General features: G+C 41.1%; 1 protein-coding gene across 9 annotated transcripts in view; it reads left to right on the top strand.

Annotated features, from left to right (window-relative positions):
- SYT1 (synaptotagmin 1) overlaps positions 1-26294 on the top strand; it is a 512267-nt gene that overhangs the window by 417929 nt on the left and 68044 nt on the right. For all 9 annotated transcript variants that reach the window (XM_073327692.1, XM_073327691.1, XM_073327688.1 and 6 more), the window contains one exon: positions 14121-14238. In XM_073327692.1, the coding sequence (XP_073183793.1) occupies positions 14121-14238 (118 nt within the window). The remainder of the gene's footprint in view (positions 1-14120; positions 14239-26294) is intronic.

The following is a 26294-nucleotide window of genomic DNA, read 5'->3' as shown; positions in this document are numbered from 1 at the left end:
TCAGTCAAAAAGATCAAGGTGAATAATAAATTTATAATACTAATTATTATTCTCAGATATTCACAGGTAGCACATACGGGGTTCATAGAGAAAATATTTAAGAAAACAAAAGATGGATATAAATGCTGTTCTGTACATTAATTTAGAACATACATTTATAAAGGTGGTAAAGAACAATTTGAATTGTATAGTACCATCTGTATCATCTGGGTTTCTCACACTGGAATCACTCTCAGAACTAGACTAATCTGTGAAGGTCAAACCAACACCCTTCTCGACTTTCTCTCTCGCTCACTAAAATCATTGACACCTCCACCTCCCCTCCTCATTGGAGAACGTCGTAAAAGTTAGACTGATCTCCTAACTTCTCATCCTGGTTGGCTATTTTTGAATTGTACTATCATTCTGCATATGTGATTTGGATAGTGATAGCTTAGTTGCACTTTTTAGCCTGTGTACTTTGAGGTGCTGTTGCTCTTTCATGATGGCTCTTTGGTCTTTTGTGAATCGTTCTCTGCTGAGAGCATTCTCATTGTGCGTATGTTAAAAATGCAGGCCTGGGTATGGCACAGAAACATATCTGCCATTTTTGATCTAGCCACAGTGGAAGAAACCAATAAAGCCTCCAAGATCATTGATTTAGTTCTGTTAGCAATCTTTAGTGCCACTGACCATGACGTTTTGTTGACTCATTTGTAGTGCTCTGATTGGATAGAAGGATGGATGAAGAGGTCCTCTCCTTCTTCCTTCAGAGATGACATGGTGTAGAGTGAAATCTGCTTTAAAGAGGCTTTAGAATATATATTGCCATGGGGTTCCATCCCATTACCCTTGCTGGCTGCTAGGACAGAGTACAAGGCATTGTGGGCTGCAGTCTTCCATATGCAGGTGACATGCAGCTCTGATCTCCTTCTGAATCCACATTGTACTGTCTCTGTGCTTCTCAGTTCTGAGTGAAGATTTGGATCTGGATGGGAGAGAACTGACTGTGATTTAACCTGATGATGCTGGTGGGCCTGAAGATTCATTTTAAGGATCGCACCTGCACTTACAAACATAGAAATAATGCCAGAGAGCAGCTGTGGTCTTGAGTGCCTTTTTTTCATTTGTGGCTGACCATGATACTGCATTCTTTCTTCTTCAACACAGACCTTGTCACAGAAATCTATACCTATGGCACTTCCCAGCAGAGTTAGTGTAATGTGCAATTTATAGGGCTTCCAACCTATAGAAGCTAAAGTTGGTGCAGAACATGACAGCCCACCTTCTAAGTGGGTTGGATGGCTGGCTACATGTGTTCCATTACCTCCCAAATCAGTTGTGGGTACAATTTAAAGTGCTTCTAGTAGTCTTCTAAAGTTCTACATAGTCTGATACCCAGTTCTTTATGTTCTGCCTCTCCTTGTCTTCCGTAACAACTTTTAAAATCCATTGAGGAATCTCTGTTGTTGATGCCTGGCCTTGCTGCCAGTTCAGAAAATTGAATGCATTATCATCTGAGTACCCTAATATCTTGAACTTACTTCTCCTGACTGTCTATGTGTATTAGTGCCCAAGCCAGAAATTAGTTTCACATTATACTGCACGTTTTTGGTTCATTTAGGCTTTTATATTAATCAGTCAGGCTGAACATTAATTTCTTCTGATGATGTTTTCTGTGAAAGGCAGGACATTTGAATCAATTTTGACTAATCTAATTTTCGTTTGCACTTTTGTAGACCCAATTGTTAAAAGTGCTATACCACGCAAAATAAATGCTGTACATTTCCCCACACAAGGAAGTTTCCTTTAGTAACTATGGTTTTCTTTTTTGTAATTGTAGATGTAATTTCCTTCATTTTCTTACTTTTCATATTACTTTTTTGAATATTAACCTGTATATTACAATGTGCATCAAAACCCTCCTAAAGAAGCCTCAGCATTCGCATGAGTTATCCAAATACGTAACAAAGCTAATGCTTTTGCCCCATTTCTACAATGGGAGATGTTTCATCTCATTGACATTTGACAAAGCTACCCCGATTTTTTTTTTAAATCTATTATTGACTGAACAGTGTCAGTTAATATTTGATACTGATTGCTACAGGAACACACAGGTATACAATAAATGTGCTTTTATGTCACCAGATCCTGGTTAAGGTTTGAATTTTCAAGTAGCAAATGAATCATAGAAGGCAGAGATAGAAATAACCTATTGGACTATCCAGTCAAATTTCTCGCCGCTGCAGGATTGTTCTCTATTGTACGTTTGCTAGTATTCTGGTCCTGTCTTGTTGTATATGTTGCATGTGAAGGGGGTTCCATGTCTTTCCTTACAATCCTATTCCACTGCCCTAATGCATTTTTGTCAGGAAGTTTCCCCCTGATACTATATCATCAAAAAGGAGTGACTGTAGCTTGGTATTATTCACAAACAGAAGTATTGTCCCCCTTCCTAGATTGGACACAGCTGCAATGAAACAGAGGAAGTATATATGGGAAAATACTTTTGGAAAAGAAGCAAGTAATAATGCAATTGTTAATTAAGTGGAACTAATTTTATGCATCAGTTTACTAAAGTGTTCGTCTCCAGAAATAGTATATGGGACAGGGTCCAAACTTCAGATAAAATTAAAGAAAGCTAGAGCTAATTCCTACAAAAAAAACAGCCATTCCTTTAAATCAACTGACCAACAAAAGAAGAAGTTGTGAAAAAGAATGGGCAGAATGATCAAGATGTTACCCATCTTAATAGCAATCTGCATTGCACCACGCATCCAAAACAGCCATAAAGGGAGTTCCATAGATTGGATCCGTGACTGGAGACCCCATCTCCCACAGACAGCTCAGATGGAACTTGTGGAGAGAGAAAATTGATATGATCTCAGTATGCTTGGAGAGTCATGTGGGAGAGAGAGTTGCTCAAATATCTTTATAGGACTTCATACAGTACAAATAAGACCTTAAATGAAGTATGTGTACAACTTCTGCAATATTTATAAAGTTTAAAAAATGTTCTAATGTCTGTGAGAGCTGTGTCTAAATCCATAATGGTTTCTTCATTTGCAGTGCCAAGCCCCCTTCCCAGGTTTCTCAGTCCCAGCAGCGCTGGTCCTTTTCAGGCTGCGCGCCACCATCTTAGCTCCAAGAGTACTGAAAGTTCCATGGTTTGCTGTGTTCTCTTTTTCATACTCTTTCTTTCCTATTGACACCATTTTAGGTTTCTTGGCTTCCTTGATGCTGTTTTCTTGCTTTTCATCCTCTTTAATTTTCTTGGCCATCTTCTGGCTCTCCAGCTGCTGTTTCTTGAGTTTTGAACGGACTCAGGGTACCAGTGTTCTCCCTCTGCTGGAAGTTACCCCTTAGTTACCAGGCTCCCAAACCTTCCTTATTGCAGTTGCTGTTCTTTTAAACATTTAACATTGAACCAGAGCTTTCTTGTGTGCAGCTAGGGAGGACCTGCTGTGCTGGAAGCAGACACACCCATGGTGTTTCATTCTAAACGACATACTGAGGCTGGAGGATTTGTGGATTTTAAAACCTCTTGATAGTCTTTTTCTGGAATCTTCACAGCTGGAGGAATGGATGTAGCCAGAGCTGTTGGGATATTTTGCAGAATTTACCAGCAATTATAAATAATTGTATTACTATAACCCTATCCACCCTTCCCTTTATCCCCACAACACTGGTTTGTTTAATCTATCTGTTTGCTTTTGTCTTTAATCAAGATTGTAATGTCATTGAGTCCGGAAATCTAGTGATGCTACATGTTTGTACAGCACCTAGCACAGTGGAGCACCGATTCCTGACTGAGACCTCTAGGTGCTACTGTAATACAAAAAATAATAATGTACTAGGAGCTGGTTTGTGTGTACAAAATAAAGCTTTGTTCACATGTATTCTTAAGCTTTTAGAATCCAAACATTTTAATTACAGTGCTCGGCTGGCTACTGGCCTTGTACATTTTCTGATGTGTGGTATAATGTCAATCTCCAGTCTAAAATCTCTGGTACAGTCGCTTTCAGAATCCCAGGCAATCTTTCGATAGTAGAACTGTACTAACTAAGCAGTAATGTGCACATACTTATTATAAGAGATATCTTTAAATCAAGCAATGGCACTGTACTATGGCTTCCCTTGTCCTCTCAGAATAGGACAAAGATTATCTTTAGAGTGGCTACAATAGACACATAATTTTACCATAATTATGGGAAAGCATTCCTATTTGACTTCTTACAATGTCTGGTAATCAAAAAAAAAAATTCCTTCAAACGTATTACATTTCCTCTCAATGTTGTACTTAGACTATTCACTCGGAGAAGAGCCTTGTGACATGCTATAGTTAATAAGTTTTCCATGCTGTCAAAAGTAATAATATTAATGTGCCATTCTTAGTTAAATTAATTTTGTTTTGTGCATTGGCCTGCATAAACGTGAGTGACATTTAGAAATATGATCAGGCAGGAGCTGAGGAGAAGCCAAGTGGCAAAACAGAATGAGATGCAATCATTAGAGCATAACAGCCAGCTGCAAGCATTTGTGGGGTAGGCAGAGAGTTACAAAATGCCATTCCATCATGCTTTTGGGGTATTTGTTTTAGTTCATTTTCACCCTTCTAATTTATTCAGAAATTACATTTTTCCCCTTTTTAATTAGGAACTCAAGCTGTTTGGTAGCGTGGCCCCTGTTTCGAAATGGAAGTGCAGAATCCTGCTAATCTCTGATTTCAAGTGCCTTGAGCCACAGCTTATTCTCATTCCACAAGAGGCAGCTGATTGTAATAGCTTTTAAACTGATGACCATGAAGTGGTATTTTCAACTCATAATGATGGTGTTTGTTCGTATTTCTTCTGCTTTTTTTCAAAAAGCATCAGTAAAAGTGCTTTCTATAAACAGTTAAAAGTAATGAAGAGTACCAAAAGGAGGAGGCTAACAGAGGATGACTAATAAATATTGTGATCAAAATGATTGGCCCAAGTTGTTGCCTAACTTGCCTTCAGCTCTGATTTGCCAATACACTGGAGAGTATTATATTATTAGGCCATTTAACAAAATATGAATCCATTATTTTTCTACATACTTTTCACTGCTTTTGTTATTTGTGACAAGAGAGAGAGGCCATGAAGCCATGTGCTAGTAACCGGTGATATAAATTAGTACAGTTGGATTTAAAAATAAACAAACAGCCCAATTTCTATAGTTCTGCTCCCCACACTCTGTCTTCCCTCTCTGTGAAAAGATCCTACCACTGGTGGAACCCTCTGCTCTTTCTAACCTATGGGGAATGTATGTAACAGATCAGTAGGTGTGAGAAAGTTACATGCCAAAGGAATAAGAAGAGTAGGATTGTAGTAGGAAAAGCAACTAACTGGAATGTACAAGATAAAGCGGCTCCTCCTCCTTTCTTACCCAGTCCTATTTCTACACCCAGATGTCCACCTACTTGCTCAGCATGTAATTTACACCAGATTTTGCTCTTTCCATTAAACAGATTTGTAATTTACACCACTATGAACAGCATCTTCCAATTTGGTCCTTTACTTCCACGTTTAACCCTGACTACCATTTTTTCACTGAGGAGCCAGAGCTAGGATAGATCTTCTAGTACTTTCAATAAATTCTGCTGATTCACACAACCATTTCAGGTTCCAGTTCAAAATTGCCCTCCTAGTTTTGAAAACCTACCTCCTGGACCTTGCCTCTTTGATTCCATCTCCCCTCTCTCTATTCATTTAGCATCTGCCTCCTTTCTGTCCCTTCCGCTGTGGTCCCCTCTCCCCCACAGCCACGCCGCAGCGTGGGCAGCATGGCTTGGTCTGCCCGGGCGGCGGGGCTGCAAGCTCCTGCTGCTCTGAGTGGCATGGTAAGGGGGGAGGTGCAGCAGTGGTGGGAGGGGGGTGGGTTGGATAAGGGGTAGGGGATCCCAGTGGACAGTCAGGGGACGGAGCAGGGGGCAGTTGGGTGGGGCAGAGGTTCTAGGGGGGGTTGGATAGGATGTGGGAGTCCCAGGGGGCGTGGATGTGGATGGGGTTGGGGTAGTCCGGGGACAGGGAGCGGGGGGGGTTGAATAGGGGGTAGGGTCCTGGGAGGGTGGTTTGGGGCAGGGGGTCCTGGGAGGGGGTGGTCAGGGGACAAGGAGCAGGAGGGGATGGGTGGGGTGGGGATTCTGAGGGGGGGCAGTTAGGAGGCGGGAAGTGGGAGGGGGCAGATGGGGTGGGGACCAGGCTGTTTGGGGAGGCACAGCCTTCCCTACCCGGCCCACCATACAGTTTCACACCCCAATGTGGCCCTCGGGCCAAAACGTTTGCCCACCCCTGATCTAAACCATACCTGACAGGTGTTTGTGTCATTAAAGTCCCTAAATGTATATTTAGAGGGTCTATAATCTACATTTCAAAAGTCTATAAATATGTATTTCCATAATCAGCTTTTTGAAAAAGGCTGAGGGAAATTGTGCTACTAGTCTCACTGAAAAGCACCTTTCCCCAAGAGCAGTTCATGAGCCCATGGGCAAGATACTACTCAGTGTAAATGAGGGTGGCAGAATATGCCCCTATGCAAATATATAGTTATGTTGTTGTTAAGCCAATTCTGAAGATTTCCTGGTTTGTCATATGAATAATAATTACCTCCAAGCGACTTTCTGTCTTTCAGTGCAGCTTTGCCAGCACAGTTGCTATTGATGTGATTGAATTTATTTTGAAAAGAAAATTTATTACACACACAGCATTGCTTGAGTAATGCTCACGTTGTTCCACAGATTGACAAATCCAAAAAGATTCAATGCTATGACTAACTTTCTATTCTGAATTCTTCCCAGTGCATCTCTAGACAGTGCACCTCTTTCCGATTTCGGTGTCCATGAGAGAAACAGAGACATCTTTGGCATCATGGGCCCATCATCCCCCTTTTGCAAAAAATACCATGAGAGAGGACAAGATACTAAGGAAGGTCTGTGTGGTTCAGCATGTGGAGTTTCCTAGCTACTAACTGCTCAAGAAGAGAGATTTGCAAGGATCTGAGGGCAGAGGGAGTGAGGGTGGCCTTCCAGCAATGTGAAGCATGAGGCCCAACCTGGCAGAACTTGGTGCAGTTGAGAGACTGCCCCTCCATGGGTCTCCATCCTCACTTGAGATATGTTTATAGCACCTGATCCGTCCCTGTGCCATCCCCACTTTTCCCAGAGAGTTTTAGAAGGTGTTGATTGGCATGAATGCTACCGAGAGCAGCATAAAGTCGGTCTGGAAATGTTGCTGGGTGGCCAGGGGACAATGATACACGAAGGAGTCCTTTTCTCCCCACTCCTTCCAATCTAACATGTAACCCTATCACCAAACCCAATGAATTGCAACTGCAACTTTCAAAAGCCACATTGCAGCCCCTTTTAAATGCTCCTTTTTCTGGTAGTTTTCTCCTCCTCTTAGCCCTGCACGCTACAAGATGATAAGGCCCAATATTGCTTTGGGTTTTTTGTTTCTTAAAGTATGTCAGAAACATCAACTTTTTTGTATCATTCTATAAAAAGTATGAAGAATATTATATGCTAAAGAGGGGCACTGTTCCTAGAGATTAAGCACCAGGAATGAGAGTAATCTGTGTATACAGCATTTTTTTTCAATACCTCATTAGGAAACTATTTTACCAAGACAAAAGTGCAGAATCAAGAGGAGAATCACCAGAAAAGCATGAGCCACTCAGAGCCTTCTCTGCAAGACAGTTTCTATTTTAATAGCTCTTAAACTGGCCTTTTGTAAAGCAGCAAAAATGGTGCCTGTGCTATCTGGTAAAGTCTTGAATTCGTTTCTGTTCTGCTCAGTTGCAGCCTCTTTAAAAGTAATGAAATTATCAAGCTGCTTAGATGGAAGGAGCCTCCTGACTGGCAGTTGGACATTCTAAGAGAATAGGTTAATGTCTGTGAACCTCACAGTTGGATGTTTCTGACACTATAACTGGAAGTTTCCATTCAGTGATCAAAGTAATTTATTGAAATAAATTATTTATACATAAAGCTGAAAGAAATTCAAAATGACAATAAAGCACTTGCATGAGATAATCACCCCACCAGAGGCACTCATCTGTACCCTGTAGCCCTGTAGGGGTTGGCAATTATCTCACAAAAACCACACCTCTACTGATGGCTTTTTATTGCTTCACAGCAGTGCCACCACTCAGAGTATTTTGGCTGATGAATATTTCAAAAAGTTACCAGATAAATTACAGTACACATTAGATATACAAAATTGGATGCAATACGGTTCATATTAGCCGGGGTGGCTCTACCAATTTTGCCGCCCCAAGCAGTCGCCGCCGAATTGCCGCCACCACAAGAGCGACAGAGCTGCTGCCGAATTGCCGCCGCGGGACTCGGACTGTGGCCCCATTCCAATTGCCACCCCAAGCACCTGCTTGGAAAGCTGGTGCCTGGAGCCGGCCCTGCATATTAGGAATAAAAATTAGATGCAATAATTTACCCCAGAGGCAATTTCTTTGATTGTAGGAAGCATTTATGAAATGCACTAGCACAGATTTGAACAAAAAATTGTGCACTGCATGGTAGTGTACAAGCTTTTAAAGAGGTGCCTAAGCTGTTTTCTCAAGTTTTTCATTTAGATGGGCCCATGTTTTAGTGCAGTTTTCCCAACTAGGGTCCATGTAATGGTTGTTGGTGATTTGTGAACTAGCTGTTCACTTGGTATTGCCTTCTTCTCCTTGTTTCCTAGATGCTAAATTGCATGAAAAGAGGTTAAAAATAAATGCTTTCCTAAAGTTACTCCTGCATGTAAACAATTGTAGTAGCTGCCACAGAGATCTTACGTGATTGTGAATGGGAAGAGAGGCAATTCATGACAGTCTGTCTTTGAGACATGACAATCTGTCTTTTAAGATGTGGTTCACCCCACGAAAAAATCTGGAAAAGGCTAATTTAATGTGTTGGCATATGAGTGCCTGTAACTTTTAAAAACTAAAAGCATTATTGAATTATATGAATATCAAGGATTAAAATCCCCTAACCTGGGGTAAAATGGTATTCCTTGTCATAAGGGGAGCTCTCTCTTGAGTTCTGTACTTAATTTTAGAATAATTGAAAATTAAAAATTGATTTAAAGGAATACTGGGTGCATAATGCAGAGATATTCTCACTATTTAAAGCCCTGATTCTGCATTCTTATTCTTTTTTTTCTTTTTTCGTATGGCTTGGGTAGGTAGTGCCAACTACAAATTTATATCTAAATTTGATAGCCAGCACATTGCCGCAGCACTGAGCTGGTGAACGTCCTTCAGACCCCTCGACAAAAGAACGAAGGGGACACTCAGATATGATGTGCTCCATTGTTTGTGCCTGCTGACTTAGGTTGCCAGGCATCCAGTTTTTGACCAGAATGCCCAGTTGAAAAGGGACCCTGACGGCTCTGCTCAGCACCGCTTACCGGGCTGTTAAAAGTCCAGTCAGCGGTGCAGCGGGGCTAAGGCAGGCTCCTTATCGTGGTCAGGTGTCCTCAAGGTGTTGTCGCAAGATCAAACTCCAGTCCAGTATAACACAAAGATATTTTGGATTAGCCTCATGGTTGACGCTCTCACTGCAGAACTGCACATCAAGTTTGGTATTAGTCAATTTATTGTTCAGATGGAAAGCAGTTACCATGTTTTTTTTCAGGTTAGGCCTAAGTTTCCAGGGTTGGAAATAATCAGCCATTGTGCAAATATCTCGGATTAGGGTACAGCTGATAGTATGAAGTCTTGTATGCTGAAGAGCTAGGGCAATGTCATCTGCATATGTGAATTTCCTGGACTCCATCACTGGTATATCTGTGGTGTATAGATTAAAGAGTATGGGAGCCAGGTCAGAGCCCGGAGGGATGCCATTTTGCATTGAGAACCATGTGGGCAGGCCCCTGCTCCTGAATGGAGCCCTGCTGAAGTCAAGCCATCTAGTTCTTAATGTAGCGTTGGGGGTAACATTTTAGTATGTGCTGAGTGGATAGCATGTATGTCTCCGCGCTGAAAGGCTATGGGTTCAAATCGCACAGCAGGATCTAGTTTATATCGAGTGCTGACTCTGAAATGATGGTGTAGAGGAGGTACTGTCCTATTCGAAGTATTGATAGAGAAGTTTAACAAGAACTGCAAAGGTTTCAGAGTAACAGCCGTGTTAGTCTGTATTCGCAAAAAGAAAAGGAGTACTTGTGGCACCTTAGAGACTAACCAATTTATTTGAGCATGAGCTTTCGTGAGCTACAGCTCACTTCATCGGATGCAGTGAAGTGATGAAGTGAGCTGTAGCTCACGAAAGCTCATGCTCAAATAAATTGGTTAGTCTCTAAGGTGCCACAAGTACTCCTTTTCTTTTTAAGAACTGCAAAGTAAATATATAAAATATATATTAATCACTATGGATGATATTTTCAAAAGCACTTACGTTATTTAGGAGCCTAAATCCCAGTGAAAGTCAATAGAAATTATACTGCCAAAGTCACTTTTGAAAAATGGAACTTATGCTCCTAAGCCATTTAAGCTCTGTCAGAACTTTTACCCTGAGTGCCTAAAGATGAAGATAGGTACCTAGCTGCCTTTTCAAAAGCAGCTAAGCGGGTAAGATGTTTCACTGCTGTTGCCAGAAATAAAGTTGCTCTGAAATCATTTCCTGACTTTGCAACCTTTAAAAATGTTCTTTTAATACAGTTATTTGTATGCAATATTTATCTAAGGGGTATAACCTGATTTTTATGCAGGACTTTCCATTGTTTCCTATGAGGAGTTCTGCCTGCAGACTTGTGGCAGTCTGTGGTTATTAAAAAGTGGTACTCAAACTTGCAGAGCTAGACAGCAACTTTGTCACTGAACAAAAATTAACAGAATCCCATCCAGTGTGGGAAAATATGATTACAGCATAGGGTAGCCTTTCTGGATGTCATAGTGGGGTTACACAGAGGGTAAAATAATACATTTGTCCAAGTCAGATAATGACAATGCCATTGTGAATTCATTCCCTCTCCATGTACTGAAGTATTCACTACTTAGGAAAGCAAAAATTAAACCTGCCCAAGTAATGCAATTAAAATACAACCGTGTATCATTAAAAATAGATCTGATGTGAAACACAGGTAATAGACACAAATAATATCGTTACTTTTTATGCCTCCCTTATCTTTCCTAATTATCATCCTTTCCATCTGCTGTCATGTCTTCCTATGTTATGTCTAATTTAGGCCCTGTCCTTGACTGTGGTGGGATTTTGTGCCAGAGTAAGAGTCTGTGCATGCAGGTTTACATTGTAGGCTCCTTAGGACACGAACACTCTCTTTTACATGTCCGTAATATTTCAGGCACCCTTTGGATCTGTTTAAAAAATATTCAGTGATGTTTCTCCTCTTTCTTAGCTGAGGCTCTGATTTGTCCCATTAGTTCCTTCAAAACTGGCAGCTGTCATATCCTCACCATGTTCCAACTTGGGAACCAGCTGCACTTTCAAAATGGGCCAATTTGGAGAAAACAAAAAATCTGTCAAATAAATAGACTTGTATTGTACTGCAAAGATGCATTGGTGGGATGGAAAGATTTCTTTAAAGATAGTTCTTTTCTTTGCTTCCAAAATTAACTGTGGGATTAGATTATGTGCCAAAAGGAGTGCCATTGTTTGAAACAGAAGCAGTGATGTCTGAAATGCCTAATTGAAATGTTTAGTGTACCCTGATTCTTCTGTTTGCTAAAGCAACACAGATAACTCCCCAGAGGCACCATTGTGAATGAGAGGAGATAGCAGATCTAATCACACACATGATCATTTCTGGCCAGTGTTTTTGTTCATTTATATCTTTCTTGTATCTTAAAGTTCAGAAGTATTTGTCCTTATTTTTAACACAAAGTTTCCATAATTGTGAGAGTAATTCAGCCTTCCTTGAAGCGCCATCACTGTAAAGAATACATTTAACAGCAAAACGCAACAGATGTGGTCGCAGGCTCCCCACTGGTCTGTTGTGATGCTCAAGGCAAAATGAAGTGCCTCCAGGCACTCAAGATGTGTAGAGGTTAGCACTGTGACCTTTCCCCAAGCTGCCATCTTATCCAATCTGGTACAATATGAAGGAGACAAGACCCTTTTGCAATCAGAGAAATGTAGAGCGGGGAGGGACCTTGAGAGGTCATTTAGTCCAGTCCCCTGCACTGAGGCAGGACCAAGAAAACCTAGACCATCCCTGACACGTTTGTCTAACCTGTTCTTAAAAATCTCCATGGATGGGGATTCCACAGCGTCCCTAGGTAACGTGTTCCAGTGCTTAGCTACCCTTGTAGCTAGCAAGTTTTTCCTAATAACCAAACTAAATCTCCCTGGCTGCAAACCAAGGTGATTACTTCTTGTCCTACCCTTGATGAGCATAGGCAGAGGGTGAAAATATTGTTTGGCTGAGGAAAACTTAATAGCTACCCAGAGAGGACAGGGGGGTTGGAAAGTGAGCCTGCCCCGCATTCACCGGCCTGCAGTGTACGTACTGAGGTCTCCTACTACTGCCACTTCCTGCAGGAGAGAGGGGACCCTTTCTGCTCCCTAGGGGAGTGAAGGCCCTGCTACCATCCCTGGGAGGACAAGGAGCCCCAGTGCAACAGTTCATGCCTCACTGGGAGAGGACCCCTACCACCAACACTCCTAAAAGATGGGGGATCAGAGTGCAGGGGCAGAGTTCCATGGGTGGAGCCATGAGTGACCCAGGACATAGTGGGCCTAGTCAGGTGGCTATTCAGTGGCCTGCCAAATCCTTCTATGGCATGTTTAGAGCATCCATTACTGTGGTATGGAGGCCTATGGGAAGCAATTCGATGGTCTCAGTTCCTTTCCTGCTGAACAAATATCCATGCTTGATGCAAATATTTACAAGTATGTTTCCAAAGCACTGCAGCTCACCATGAAAAATGAAGGGACATTTCAAGCCAATAACTGACATTCTTAGCAGAATGAGGCCAAAGACTGTATGGGTCATGGAGATTGATATATTCTGTTACACACAGATCAGGGAGAAGTCATGTTGGTAGTAGTGGCTCCTGTCCCCCAAGGCTGGGCCCAGCTCTGTGCTGGCCCGGCATGGGGAAAACAAGGAAGTGAGGTTGGAGAGTGGGCCTGCACTCACCCCGGGGACTTGGAGAACAAGCCCACCTAGCCCCACACTCACCCCAACAGCCGTGGCTCCCTCCTGTCCTGCAGGTCTGGAGCCAGGGCTTGCAGAGCCAGCTCAACTAGCTCTGTGTTCAGTCTGGGCAGCAGCAGTTCCATCCTGTCCCAGAGTGCTCGCCAGGGCCCAGTTCCACACTGCCTTCCATTGGCTTTTGGCGCTAGAAGGAGCCTGTGACTGCGTCATGTGGTGCACATCAGGGCTTCTCCTCAAGCTGGGCATGTGGTGTGGAGGCAGGGGGCAGATGTGTGCTGAGTTTATAGATTTTGGAGGGCCAGACCCACTCTATCCTAACCCCCCCGAAGCCTGTGTTGATGGGACTGGAGAATATTGATGACTGTCTCTTTATAACAGCTTCTGACATATTTGAAGACTGCTATCGTGCACCTCGGTCAGCCTTCTGTCCTCTAAACTTAACATGCCAAAATTCTCACCTTTTCCTCATAGGTCATGTTTTCTAAACTTCTTGTCATATAATGGCTTCTGTTTGCATGGCAAAGCATGATAAGAATGATGATAAGAATAATGATTTCACTGACAATAATGTAATGGTTATTTGGACGAGTGCTAACCAACCAACTGAGGCTGAAACATGTGAGGAACAAAAATTATGCTGCTGCTGCTTTGGGTTATAGCACAAGTGGAACCTCTAAAGGCCTGACCTCGTGGGGTGCTGGCTTCGTGCAACTTGCATTGAAACCCATTGAACCCGTGGGCATTCAGCACCTCACAGGATAGAGCCCAATGAGCTTAAAACAGAGTTGCTGAAGCTGGGTTCAGGTTTCCCACTTTTTAAACTGAACAGCTTGAAGCTGATTTCTCAGGCTGTAATATTACACATTTTATTTTAAAACAAGTGTTTGAAATACAATCCAATTAACCTACTTTGTGGGCTTTCAGAAGTCTATGGTTTGGCTTGGTTTCTTAAATGTACTTAAACTGATTAAAAATAGCACATTTCCTTGTTTGTTTTCATAGCAAGAGAAGTTGGGTGATATCTGCTTTTCCCTCCGCTATGTGCCTACTGCTGGCAAGCTGACTGTCGTCATTCTAGAGGCAAAGAATCTGAAGAAGATGGACGTGGGTGGCTTATCAGGTAAGTGTAAGAAAGTCTGCATGTAGCAGATACTCTGCTAACCTGTAAAGCAAAGGAACTGCTTTTCCCCTTCCCTTGAGAAGGTGAAGACTCTTGCTTATATTCCAAAGTGAATTTTGCAGTCACTGGTACTCATTGGATAGCTGTGTGCATGAGAGCCCATACATAGCTTAAAAACAACACAGTGCATTATGCATTGCATTCAGGACTTAGACAAGATCTAAACAATTAAACAGTCAGATGACACTGCAACCTCGCTGTAATTTCCTCCTTTCCTGTTGCCTGGAGATAAATATGGATTATTCAAGAGGAAAAAATTTGATTATACTTCCTATTGTATTTCTAATCTTCCACCAAACCTTGAGAATGAGCTGCATTTCTCTGCAATGTTTCAGACACTATAATAGAGGTACTTACAACAGGTCACTATACTGGCTAGTGATTGAGGTGCTGGGGGTGATTGCTTCTACATTGCAAGGGCTTGACTGTGACTGGCTCATGCACAAGGGTAGGAGGGACACCCTCTCTCTTGTCCCTATGTGCAGGGGTGGTCACAATTGCAGTCCCTGTACTTGTGGAAGGACAGGGGTTGCTTCCTCCATGCCCCATTGGATGCACAATGCCCCAAAGGGGTTAGGAAAGCATGGCCCCATCTCCCTTTTGGCACCAGCTCATAGTAAGGCTGGCACACTGTAGGTAGGATCATATGCCAGTCTAAGAAATGGTGAAGCCTGCACATGGGAAGTTTGGAGCAAGATTGCGAATCACAGTCCATCCCCAAAATCCTTTGGGAGTGGTGGAGCTCCACACTGATCTCCATTCATGGCTGTGTCTAAAATACAGAATCTAGCTAATGCATGAATTACACATTAGCAGAAATCAAATTATGTGCTGTTAAATAAGATATTTTGCACAAGGAGAGATCTTACAAAAATATTTTTTATTCACCTCATGTTTAGAAGTGACTATTTGTAATTTCTCATCAGTTTATACACACGCAATGGGAATGGGATTGTTTCTAATAGCAACTAGGTCATGGTCTAGAAATAGAAACCTTTAGTGATGTCATTACGGTGGAGAGAGGACTGGAGAACATACCACAGGGAATGATCTCCAGTTGGCACGGAGACGATGGACGAAATGATCTCATAGGTGTGTGTTTGCTTATTTCTACAAATCTATGTTAGGACTAGATAGAGTTGTGTCAAATATTCATACAGAACCCAGGAACTTGCTCAAAGTACGTACTGCATTTGATAAACATAAGGAGGGAAAGTCACAAAGTGAGGAAATCTGTCTAGGTCCCTTTTTTTCCCCACCACCAAATTTTGGGTCACCACCCTCTCCCACTATGTGTCATTTTTTTTGTCTTCAGGGAAACAAGGTGATCTCCCTTCCCTTCTGCTACTTCCTGTGCCTTTGGGGGCACAGGTACCCACTACTCCTATCTTTACAGAGGGACTGCCAGTCTGGGTCACAAACACTAACTTCTACTTACAGGAAAATAGAAGATGGAAACACTACGGTTCTCATCACATCGAGCTCTGTAACAAGCCAAAAGGCAGCAAGTACCCTTAAGGTTTAGCATAGTAATTAAAGATTCCCTAGGAAATCACTACCTATCATGTTCTATCAGTAATGTATTAACAGACCATAACGATAAGACAGATAAACTTGTATTTTTAAGATAGCAGACAAGGGAACATTCATAATGAAGATTCATAGGTTTTAAGGCCAGGAAGGATCACATGACCATCTAGTCTGACCTCCGGCATTACACATTTTATAGAATTTTCCCCAGCAATTCCTAGATGAAATGCAAAACTTCTGGTTGAGCTAGAGCATATCCTTTAGAAAGATATCCAGGCTTGATTTATAGCTTCAAGTGGTGGAGAATTCACCCCATTTTCTGGTGTGTGGTTCTAATGGTTAATTCCCCTATTAATTCTTTTATTGAAACATTTGCCATTCTGAATTTGTCTAGCTTCCTCTTCCAGCCATTAGATTTTTTTATGTATTTGTCTGCTAGATTAAACTGCCAACTACTATCAGAAATCTCTTCCCCTTGGTAGGTACTTATGTACTGTGATCAAGTCACCTCTTGACCTTCTGTTTGGTAAACTCAATAGTTTGAGCTTCTAAAATCTTTCACTTTAAGATAGTTTTCCAGAACCTCAAATCATTCTTGTATCTCCTTTCTGAATCGTTTCTAATTTTTCACAATCCGTTTTGAAACGTGGACAATGGAGACGTAGTACTGCAGGAATCAATGCTGCGTATGGAACTAATTGCAAATAGATGCTAACGAGCATCTTCTTTGAGCCTTATACTGTGATCCTTTCAATAGCATTTTTTAGCATTCTACTTTGTATTCTAACCTATGATCAGGTTCACATCATGGGGTAAGTCTTGTGTCTCAGTTACAGGGCAGAGAATCGGGACATCTGTATTCTACTCCAGGCTATGCTACAAACTTACTGATATTGGAAAACAGTAATTCAATTGTGTAAGTAGTAATAGGACTTCTCATGTGAGTAAGGGGATCACAATGTGGCCCTAACCTCTATGTACCTTGGCGCTCTTGTCTGTAGAAAAGGGATGATAATTCCACAAAATTGTTCTGTGAGATTTACAAACCTTAATGAATTAAAAGCATTCTGTGTACTTCAGATGGAAAATGTTATCTTAAAAATGATTTTCAAATAAGCATGTTTAGTATTGCTCTAAGTGCTGAAATGCCTCAAATAGTGCAAGAGGTTATTTCTAGAAGGGAATTAGATTCTGCGTTCCTTTGCTAGGACCAAGCCATCTTAAAGATACCACCACTCCTCAGCAACAAGCAAACCCAACAGGACCCAGCAGTTGTAAGTTGGGGGGTCTAAAAGTCACTGATCTGAGGTCAGCTATAGAAATATGAATTTCTGCTAGAGCCTGTTTATTTGGAGCCTTTCAGAACATAATACAAAACTTATTCTAGGGTAGGTGTTTAAAAATAATAGAATAGAATTTAAATAAAAAATAATCAAGATGATTGATCACAGATGGCACCAAATTACAGTCCTCCACACAGTTGACCATCCTCATTTTGCAACACATGAATTGAGAGCCCCTCCAAAAGAGTTTGGTTTGCCTGACCGTCACAAATAGCCGCTAATACAATATCTCGAATATAAAAACCCAGGCCTTGTCTATACTACATGGTTTTGTCACAAAAGTCAGCTTTTGTTGACAAAGCAGCGGAGATGTACACCTGAAAATGCTCCTCCCACCCATGTAACTCCTCTGTCATGCTGACCTAATAAAACCACCTCAACGAGAGGCGTAGGACTCATGTCGGTGTAGTAAGGGCAACGCCGTGACAGTGTAGATGCTGCATTCCTTACAACAGCTGTTAGCTGTCATTCTTGTCTGCTGCCTGGTCTCCTCTCCAAGCTGGGCTGCCTCCCAGGGTCCCAGCTTGGGCTGCCACCCAGGCTCCCCACTCCCTACTGGGAGCCCTGCTGCCCTCTCGCTCCCTGCTCCCCCCACTGGAAGCATGGCAGCCAGCTGTACTCCAGGCGTAGATCTCCCTGCCAGAGGCGAGAAGCCCCAGGCAGCTTCCCCCCTGCTCCTGGCTAGAGCGTGGAGGCGAGAAGCCCTGGGGGGCAGCTGGGCTCCCAGTGGGGAGCTGCGTGGAGCTGAGAGCCCTCGCTCTGAGTCTCCCACAATGCCCTTCTTCAGTCAGTGGACGCACTGAATGTGCACCTCCGGCAGAAGAGGGAGGGTAGTGTGGATATCAGTAATTATTGCGGTGGCTGTAAGTCAGCCTAACATAGGTCGATTTATCTTTGTAGTGTAGACATAGCCTGACGGTGAGATAATGTTGGTTTAAAGTGGGAGAGTAGTTTTTTCTAGGGAATCTCTCTCACACATAAATCATGCAGAAGCAACTTTCAAAACCGAGACCCAGATTCTGCCCCCACCTCACACTAAATAGCACCTTACTCTGCAAGTAGAACTACTCTTGGAATAAGACGTTGTTCAGTGTAAGTCGGGGCAGCAGGATGTGATCCCAACAAATGAACTCCTTTCCCAGTATAGTTTTGTGATTTCTTTCCCCCAGAAGCAAAAATTGCTTTTCATTTTGTAAAACTGAAAGTAGTGCATCACAGTGGAGGTGGGAAAATGTGAACAATCAAACATGATCTCAAGCTGAATATTGCCCACACATTCCACAGCACTTACTGTCACCCGGAGGAGGCCATTAGCAGGAGATGGAAATTATGTAGGTGTCACATGGGAAAAGAATCTTAAAAGTTTGTGAAAAATAGAGAAAAATCTGCTGTTTTTCAAGTTAAAAACCATTTTATTTTTTGTTATCCTTTCCTGTTGTGAGAAGGGCATGCAAAAGGGGGAGTAGGAAGGGATACAGCATTATGTTACACCTGAACTCTGTGCCCCACAGAAGAGTTTGTTACCTGTATTGCATGTTCAAAGTAGGAGCAGCACCCCAGTTCCTGTGGAATTCTGACATGGACATGCTTCTGGGCAGCACACACATTGCAGTTGCATCAGAGAGAGGGCAGTAGGTTTCCTTCATGCTTTATCCCACACTTTTTGGGTTTTGTTGCTGGTGTTGGTAAATGTGTGCAGTGCCTTTTTCACATGGAGGAAGATCACTGTGCAGCATTTTAAGGGAGTAGGAACTAGTACCCTCAGGGTATGTCTACTCTGTAGCTGGGAGTGAGCCACCCAGCCCGGATACACAGACTCACTCTAGCAGGTCTTGAGCTAGTGTGCTAAAAATAGCAGTGAGGACATTACGGCTTGGGCTTGACCCCCTAGACTTGAGAGCCGCAACTCCAGCCCAAGTCATAACAACAACATTACTATTTTTAGCACACTAGCTCGAGTTGCCCTAGCATGAGTCTATCTAGCTGGGCTGGGAGGTTCAGTGTAGACATACCCTCAGTCTTCCCCCATGTAGAACTGGCCACAATGTAGCCCAATAGCTTCAAAAACCTTAATTTAGCAATTTGTAAAATTATTGTAGTTGTTCTAAGGCACCCCTATTCAGGACAGCATTTAAATTTACCATTGTTGTCAGTGGGATTTAAGGACACACTTAAAGTTAATCATGCATTTAAATGCTTCCCTAAATAGGGACGGGCTTAAGTGCTTTCCTGAATGGGGCCTAAAACAGCAAGAGGTACATTTTGTTGAAATAACTTCTTCTAACCACATTGCATGGTATTTCTGTGATGACTTCACTGAAATTTTAAACTTGTGAGTCAATATATGTATCTGATTTAATTCCTACTGTAGTTGCAAAAAAACCCAAAAAAACTTGACTCCAGCATTTTGTACTTCTCCATAAATTACAGGCCATTTAAAGACAAGCTCAAATTACTTAGGAAATAAACAATAAAAGACAACAGACTAATCATCAAATTCATTGGACTCCTTGTGACAAGCTCAGATCACCCATCTGACCAATAAACTTCTAGGCCTTCAACTTAATTGCAACATCAGGCAGCAACTAAAGCAAGCCTTAGCTTGAAAACTGGAACTGCTTGGCCCTAGCTCATCAGCTCAACAGAACAAGTGGAAATTATTGTTGTTGCTGAATGAAGGCTTCTAGCAAACAACTACGTATGTTTTAAAATGACATTTTAAATATTTTCCTGCACTTTGATATCTGGAAAGTGTTTTCTAGAAATGTTGGGTATGACAAGATTGTCTCTGTTTGCCAACATTCAGTAAGACCTTTCTACATGGTTTTATAGGTAAAATTTTCAAAAGCATCTAAGTAATTTAGGCACCTAAGTCCCTTTGCATGTCAATGGGAGATAGGCTCCTAAGTCCTTTAGGAGCTGTTCAAAATTGCATCTATATTATTTGGACAAGTTAAAAAGATTTCAAAAATGGGTTGCAACTCAGCCTTCCATACAGCCCACAAAGTAAGCCCAGATTTACAGCCACCTCTCTGCAGAAACTGTCTGCATTTTCCCAGCAGGCATAAAGCCTGTGTGGCAAGCTCCTATGACACCTGTGCATAAAGGATGAGGAGTGGCATGGCTGGAGTGCGCTGCATTGGACAGTAACTTTGGAACCATTGCCAGGTTGCATAAATTATGACAGCCCCTAGGCTGCTCTAATCTATGCCAGAGTCAGGATTTAAGAAGAATTGGGAAGAGAAGAGAATTGTAATTGGCTCCTTGGTGGTCCAGTGCCACTTTCTGCAAAATCAAGCATATCTTGGCATAAAAGAGAAGCTGGCCCATAATCCAGTGCATTATGTGTCTCCACTAATCTCAGTATTAATGGATTATAAATAGAAAATAAATCAGATTTTCAGCATTTTTTGTCTGCAAAGCCAATATCATAAACATAAAACTATCCCAAGGGACCAAATTATATTACAACAGAAATAAAGCTACAGTTTCCTGTAATTAAAAATCTGTTTTCAACACCACCTTCACATTTAAAAAGCCTTTCTTGGGTGTCTTATAAAAAAAAAACGTCGTTGACAAGAAAGAATAGTTTAGAGTCAGAATTTTTGAAGAGATAGTGAATGCTCATGAATTATGCAAGTCAGAACTTTCATTTTAATAACTTCATTAAAATATAAAAAACCTTAAAAGCCAGCCAACATGAATATAATATTGTAGAAGAGAAATACATTGAGTGCTGTGACCTTGCTACCAGCCGTATTGAAAGAATAACACGAAAAACCTTACTGGAAAAGAAAAGAGATTTATTAATGGGCAAAATTAACAATAAAAAACAAACACCACAACAACTACATATCCACCTATATTAATCCTAAAGACTCCATCAGAGCCTTTACACTCTGTACAGAAGCTATCTAGCCATCTTAGGGTTGTCTGTGATGCCTATCACCATAACGTCTAAGGTGTCACTGACTGGCAGAGACAGAGGCAAAAGATGAGTGTAGCCTGCATAGTTATCTAATCCCTCCTGAACAGCCTCATGTATGACCTCAAGGTAAATTTTGTTTGTGTTAGATTGCCCATGGGGGATGGGATCAAATCAAAATAACCAGGTGTATCACCTTCATAGCACCCTTGTGTTGAAACTGACTCTTCTATGTTGATCAAAATACCACCTGATGATGTCCTCCGTATCACAGTGTAGATAGGAATTTACCTCTCTGATCCCAGCTTTTCTCTGCTCTGGCACAGCTGGTAATTTCTGTGCTGTCTTTTACCTGACAGGTTGCTATTTCGGATTATAGAAAAGGCCTAAGGGAGTTGGTCCCTCCAATCCAACTCTGTCCTTTCCATCCATCAGTTGATCATTTTCCTCAACTGGGGAAGCCAGTTCTGAGGCTGAAAGCTCGGAGGGATTTGACATTTATATGGGCTAAAAATCTCCATATTATATCAAAATTAAGAGCTATAAACCCTCATACTTCAGGGCATACGTCAACCTGGGTTAGGAAGAAACTTTCCTTATGAATAGGTTTTCCTATGTTTGTTCATTTGCGGGGTGAGTTGAGGAAGGGAAGAGGGGGTTGCACTTTCCACTGAATCATCTGCTACAGGCTACTTGACTGCAACAACATATTGAATTAGATGGACCATCTAAAATATGGCAATTCCTACTAAGAAGGGACATTATTTCAGCAGAGTCAAATTGTTCTGCTATGTTTTCTTGCAATGCCTAGGGTGAGAACTAGATTGTACATGCCGATTAACAATTAAACTAGAATTGTACCGAGCTTGTAAACATTGCTCTCAGAAGCTTTAATACAGGCGCTTTTCTACAAGCAAACGGCATATAGATTCAGTCAGAATTAACATACAGTTGCTATTTTAGCAGCTGGATTATTTGAGAAGGGAGAGATTTCTAATTACATGTATAAACCCCTATAGTAATAGACGTTGACCAAGGATGGAGTGATCAACAATCAGCTGGTCAGATTGATAGATGAACCTTGTAAACAAACTGCTCATTAACTCAACTTCAGATCCGCAACAACAACAAAAAGTGTGGAGGAGGAGAATTTATCCTTCCAGTGCTAATTTTCCATTCCTTTCCTTTCCACTTTTAAAAAGTAATAATCTTGCCTTTTTAAAACTGGATTTTCTCATTTGGTCTAATTTTAAGAGGGTTTTTGTTTAATTTATGTTGTATTTGTTTTTATTCTGTTGTACAGCAACCCTAAGGAAGAGGAAGGCCTACCTATATATAATTATTATTCACGTATTAATAATTATTTTATTTAAAATGTAGTGATTAACATCCAAGATTTGGCTTAACTCTACAAGAACATCATAACAATATGTGCAGCTGTGAAATAGATTCAGAAATACTGTAGCTAGTGTTGCAGTGCTGGAGTCCTTGGGGCAATTAGTCAAACAGAGTTGCACATAGGCTTACCAGCAGGCTTAATTTGCTTTTAATAATGCTGAAAGCTGCCGCAATTGAGATACTGGCTGTAAAGCTGCTGCCTATTTCTTGGTTTTGCTATAGTTGAAAAGAAACAATTTTTTAAAAAATATTATACTCAAATCGGGGGGGGGGGGGGTGAACCAGACTAAATACATTTTTAGATCAATGCTTAAATTTTGGTAGAAGCTTGAAAAATATAGTTAGGATTTTGGGGTTGGGGGAGGGACTCTGTAAAGCCACATGATTTGTAAAGCACCATAAGCATTTTATTGACATTGCTGTGCACTTCAAGTTCTAGGGAGCTTCTGTTACTTTCTAATGAAATTATAAGACTGATCTGAAAATCTGATTACACATTACTTACATTTTACATGCTTTTTTTCCCCTGGTCTAAGCCCTGTGTGGGCAGGACAGTTGATTGATGTGTACTATTTTGTGTGTGACTGTTTTATAGGTTTCCCTGTTCTGTTTCCAGGTGGGAAACTGGCATGTGTGTGCATCTCAAAGGAAAGGGGGGAAAATCGCAAATTAGAGCCTTGATCCTATATTCCCACTGAAGTCAGTGGTAGTTGTTTACAGTGATGAGAATTGAGATGCCTAATGCCCAATCCTGTGCTGAAAATATACCTGTGAATGTATAGGAAATGGTGGTTCTGGCACTTCTATTGCTAATGTATACTTTTCTTGTAATAAAATGTATAGGAAAACGGGTTACATATTTCTTATTCTCTAGCAATATTGCCAGTTTATGTATACTTTTTCAGGTGGTTTGTTTGTGGAAATTTGTTTACTGGTCTGAAGACTCAAGGTTCATCAAATATGTTAGAAAATGTGACTTGTCATGGGGGAAGCTCTCCTTTGATAGCGGGAGATTAGATTGCCAAACAAAAATAAAAGCAAAGTTCCAAGGTACAAAACTGCCAAATCAAAGCTCTTCCTTTTCAAGGTAAATAAAATTAGGAGAACAACACGATTTCTTCTCTCATTGAGTCCAGGCTCCTCCGCTTTCAGTTATCCATTTCCTCTTCTGCTTTCTGTGAACATCAGCTTGATTCTGTAACATAATGGGCCTCCATGGCATTCTCTCCCCAGCAACTTTACCTGTCCTGATTTATTTCCATAACCCTGCAGAAGTGACAGAGAAATCAGGATTATGGGCCTTCGTCCTACCTGGGCAACACAGGCCAAGCTGTCTTTGGGCTACAGGTACAAAGGGGTAGAATATCCACGACAGTATCTTAGTTACATGGGAATTTAACCACTTAAGAGGATAATCAAATAGCTACAGAAAGTGTAGAATTATCACTTTTGCCTCTTGCAAAAGTAGGATGATGATGGAGCTGAGAGAGCAGTGTGTATGAATAGCTGCATGTTTGTTGATTTCCCTTCTGTGACAGCTGTGGCCCTGAAATCTCCAGTCCTTTTATTCTAGATGTTATCAACCTAAATCACAGATTTGGGGGGGAGGGTGGGGGAGGGGGGAGGGAATTAAAAGGAGCTGAGTGTACCTCATTATGTAAGAAAGTCACAGTGTCCATTTACTTGGGCTCATACTAAATGAGGAAGACTAGGGGCATCATTAGAGTTCAGTGGCCAATGGAAATAAAAATGTCAGTGTTTTGAGTTCAAAGATCTGGTGTCCACTGAGAGCACTTGCTGCTTCCAGCACATTAGTGAATTACAAAACTGACTGGGTAAAATGCTAATGAATGACTGTTCTTTTGAGACTATTTTTCATTGCATTGGGTAGTTTCCTGTTAGTACATCTGACAACATTGCTGCACAAGTTTTGGGTACCACAGTTTAGGAAAGATGTGGGTAAACTGGTGAGAGTCGAGAGGAGAGCAACAAAGATGATAAAATGTTTAGAAAACCTGACCTACGAGGACAGGTTAAAAAAACTGGGTGTGTTTACTCTTGAGAAAAGAAGACTAGGGAGACCTGATAAAAAGTCTTCAAATATGTTAAGGGCTGTTGCAAAGGGGATGGTGATCAATCAGTAGGACAAGAGGTAATGGGTTTAATCTGCAGCAAGGGAGATTTAGGTTAGATGTAGTTAGAATTTTTTACCCTAATAAGGATAGTTAAGAACTGGAATAGGTTAACAAGGTAGGCTGTGGAATCCCCCTTATTGGAGGTTTTTAGGAACACGTTGGACAAACACCAGTCAGGGATGGTCTAGGCATACTTGATCTTGCCTCAGAACAGAGGGCTGAACTAGATGACTTCTCAAAGTCCTATATTTCTATGATTCTCTTAAAAGAATAAATATTTTATGCCTTGTAATGAGAATAGTTAATAGGCTGTGTCCTATAGTATAAATCATACAAAATTCAGTGTATATAATACTTCATAACCGCTGAACCGCTTCTGAGTGTATCAGGTATGTCTTTAGCAATTGGGTAATGTTTGCATAAGCAGGTGCAATGGGGTTTAACCAGCAAATGAGGTTAAATTAAAATAAATTCTACTCATTCACAATGCTCTTTATTGGAAAAATACAAATTTTCAAATAATTTTAAAGGGAAAAAAACTTAGGAGAATTATCCACTTTCCATGTTAAGACACATCAAGCAAAGCAAGGATGCTGAAATATTTTATAACCATTTGAATAATGAGTTGATATGAGAAAAAAAAACCTAAGGCTGAAATTTTTAAATTAGGGCACCTAAAGTTAGTCCCTGGGATGAGATTTGCAAGTGGGATTTGAGCATTTAATTGTCAGGTTCCCTTGAAAATTCATAGATTCATATATTTTAAAGCCAGAAGGGATCATTAGATCATGTAGTCTGACTCCTGTAAAACAGAGGCCATAGAATTCCTGTGCTGAGCCCAAAAACTTGTGTTTGGCTAAAGCTTATCTTCTAGAAAGACATACAGTCTTAAAGACTTCAAGAGATCAAGAATATTTCACTTGCCTTGGTAGTTTGTTCCAGTGGTTAATTTCCTTCACTGTTAAAATTGTTTGACTTGTTTGTAATCTAAATTTATCAGGCTTTAACTTCCAGCCATTGGTTCTTCTTATACCTTTAAAAAATCCTTTAGTACTAAATATTTTTTCACCTTCAAGGTACTTATATATTATAATCAAGTCATCTCTTGATCTCCTTTTTGATAAACTAAACGGATTGGGCTTCTTAGGTCTCTCACTGTAAGGTATTTTTTTCTAACCCTCAAATTACTTTTGTGCCTTTTCTCTGCATCCTTTCCAATTTTTAGTGATAAGCATGAGCTTGCAACATGTACATTTTTTAAGATCAGAAGCTGTGGCTGTGCAGATGAATAAAGGTTTGTTTGACTTCACGATAGCATTTGCAAAGTGTTGTACAGCAAAGCTGTTCCAGTTGGTCAATTGCTAGATTAAATCTGGGTTAATCTGAGTTGCATCTTCTTGGTTATAGGGTATTGCGGGGACAGGGTGAATGGTGAGAAAAAAGTTTCATGTTACTTTGTAGATAAAATCACTTGGATGTTTACAGAATTGTCTACTGCAGTGGAAACACAGCACTATTTTGAGGGGCGTCTTCTCTTCTTGCTACTTTCACTCATGGTCCTTTGTGCTAGGACTGCTCCAAGTTAAAGGGGTCCAATGGCAATTGAACCAATGTCCTTCCTGTCTGGTGCAGGCAAATAGGGAAGTACTGTCTCAGCTGTTGGTG

The sequence above is a fragment of the Lepidochelys kempii genome, chromosome 1, assembly GCF_965140265.1.
Source record: "Lepidochelys kempii isolate rLepKem1 chromosome 1, rLepKem1.hap2, whole genome shotgun sequence".
In the NCBI taxonomy this organism is placed as follows: domain Eukaryota; kingdom Metazoa; phylum Chordata; order Testudines; family Cheloniidae; genus Lepidochelys; species Lepidochelys kempii.
This window is presented reverse-complemented; position numbering and strand designations above follow the sequence as displayed.